Source organism: Anopheles cruzii, unplaced genomic scaffold (genome assembly GCF_943734635.1).
Source record: "Anopheles cruzii unplaced genomic scaffold, idAnoCruzAS_RS32_06 scaffold02412_ctg1, whole genome shotgun sequence".
NCBI lineage: Eukaryota > Metazoa > Arthropoda > Insecta > Diptera > Culicidae > Anopheles > Anopheles cruzii.
Window position 1 is genome coordinate 1 of NW_026455997.1, and position 1,910 is coordinate 1,910.

The 1,910-nt window shown below is 53.3% G+C and overlaps 1 protein-coding gene across 1 annotated transcript; it reads right to left on the reverse strand.

The window, feature by feature from the left end:
* Positions 1-454: 454 nt before the first annotated feature.
* Positions 455-1,524, reverse strand: LOC128276766 (cyclin-L1-like; the record flags this gene model as incomplete). The annotated part of the gene is made up of 3 exons (XM_053015227.1): positions 1,255-1,524; positions 680-864; positions 455-543 (listed from the first exon to the last, which is right to left on the reverse strand). Coding segments are annotated over exons 1-3 (544 nt in total), but the record flags the coding sequence as incomplete, so codon positions are not given.
* Positions 1,525-1,910: the final 386 nt, after the last annotated feature.

The following is a 1,910-nucleotide window of genomic DNA, read 5'->3' on the forward strand; positions in this document are numbered from 1 at the left end:
CCTACGCGCGCGCCGTGGTGTCCCCGACTCTTTGCGTTGCTTCGGTTCGGTCGGTTCCCTGCGTTCCTTCTCTCGTTTCCTGGTGCTGGTGTTGCAAAAGGAGAGATTACATTTACACACAGATGCACGCACCTTCTGCACACATTCTTCTGCGAACGGTTCGGTTCGGGGGTTCTTCTTATAGCCGGCCGCGCTACTAGGTGGAGCGATGGTCCTGTCAGGCCGGGCGGTGGCACTCGCACTCGGCACAGCCCTTCTTTCTCGCGCCATGGCGAGAAACAAACCTTCCGACTTCCGGCAGCACACCGCACGTTACCAGGGGAACGAGCACACAGTCAGCACACGTTGCTCTTGAGCGGCGCTCTCTATGCGCCGGGACGAAGATTTTTGTTTTGGCATTTCGAGTTTGCTTTTGTTTTGTTCAGTTTCAATTTTTTGTTTTTATCATTTGTACGTTTCTGTTGCTTTTCTAGGCTTTTTTGGGGACTTTGCTTTGAGAGGGGGATAGAGTTTTGAGTAAGATTGAGCGTCTTACCTACAAAACTATAAGTGAAAAAAGTTAATAGAAGTCGCTGAACGGAGCGGCCGCAGCGACACCGGCGAGTGTGGTGCCCTGCTGGCCGGGAGCAACGGTGCACGCGGTACGCGATCGGTACGATCGGATCCGCGGGACACTTACCTCTGGCTGCGCACTTGTTTGATGTGGTGCAGGACGTTGATCACGTCCCGTATCCGCCGGGGCGCTTCCTCGATCTTTGACGCCAGGCAGATGCAGCTCATAGCCGTGGCTTCCATGCTGTGGCGTACGAACGATTTCGAGTAGAAGAACCGCTGGAACAGTACCTGCCCGGTAGCCATGGCAACCTGTAAGCAGAGCGAGAACGATTGGTTAAAGTTGACCATTTCAACGTCCCCGCAGTTCCCAGTGTGAGTCACGAGCAACCGCGAAAACAAAGCCACCCAAGACGGATGCAACTCATTCACGCACACACACACACACGCGCACATGCCAAACCTTGAAACCTTTTCCTTTCTTCACAGCATCGTGCGTTCGAACCGATTGATGAGGAAAAATTACTTTTCACACATTAAACGACTCAGAAAAAGACGCTGAATCAAAGTAAACACACTTTTGCCTGGTAGAGTGCACCCAGTAACAGGCACCACATGACCAACGAGCGCTTGCACTTGCCCGTGACGTGCAAAACCAACACAAGATGGCGTCGGAACGCTTACGAAACGAACGGAGCTTACCTGCGGCAGTTTGAGGAGGATTCCGGCCGTCTGGATCAGCTCGCAGCCGAGGATCCGGAGGTCGGTTTCCGATTCCCGGTCGAGACCATCGCTCTGGGACGGTGTTTGGTCGAGTTTAGCCTCCGGCAGCAGACAGTTTTCGAGCGTGAGGACGATTTTACCGTACGGCCGTTGCAAGGGTGTGCTGACGGCGCTGAGGCCAGTGGCGGCGGGCGTTGAAGCCACCACCGCCTTGCTGGCAACGGTCTCGGTTACCGTTCTAACGCTCATGTTGCCTGGCGATTCGGTGACTTACACACACAGCACCCGAGCACACCGTTGTTTCAGCTTGCCCCGTAATCCTGCAAAGAAAAATGCGTGCTGCGAGCCACAAAAGCACACACAGAGGCCGCAGAGTAAAATTCGCCCTGACAGCTGAACGGCGTGACAGAAGGCCACAGTTGAGCGCGGGGATGTCAGGCGGATGCCACAGCTGATAGCGTTTTAACCCTTACATGTTTGTGCGGCAAATTCTAGAATTGTTCGTGCAAGAAATTTGGTCGACCGAGCTTGCTACGACTTTCCGCTTGATTATTTAACCGACCGTTTCTCTAATATAACTCATTTGATGCTGTTAGGCAAACGTGAATAGCTGTACCAGCTCACGATTTAAAAAA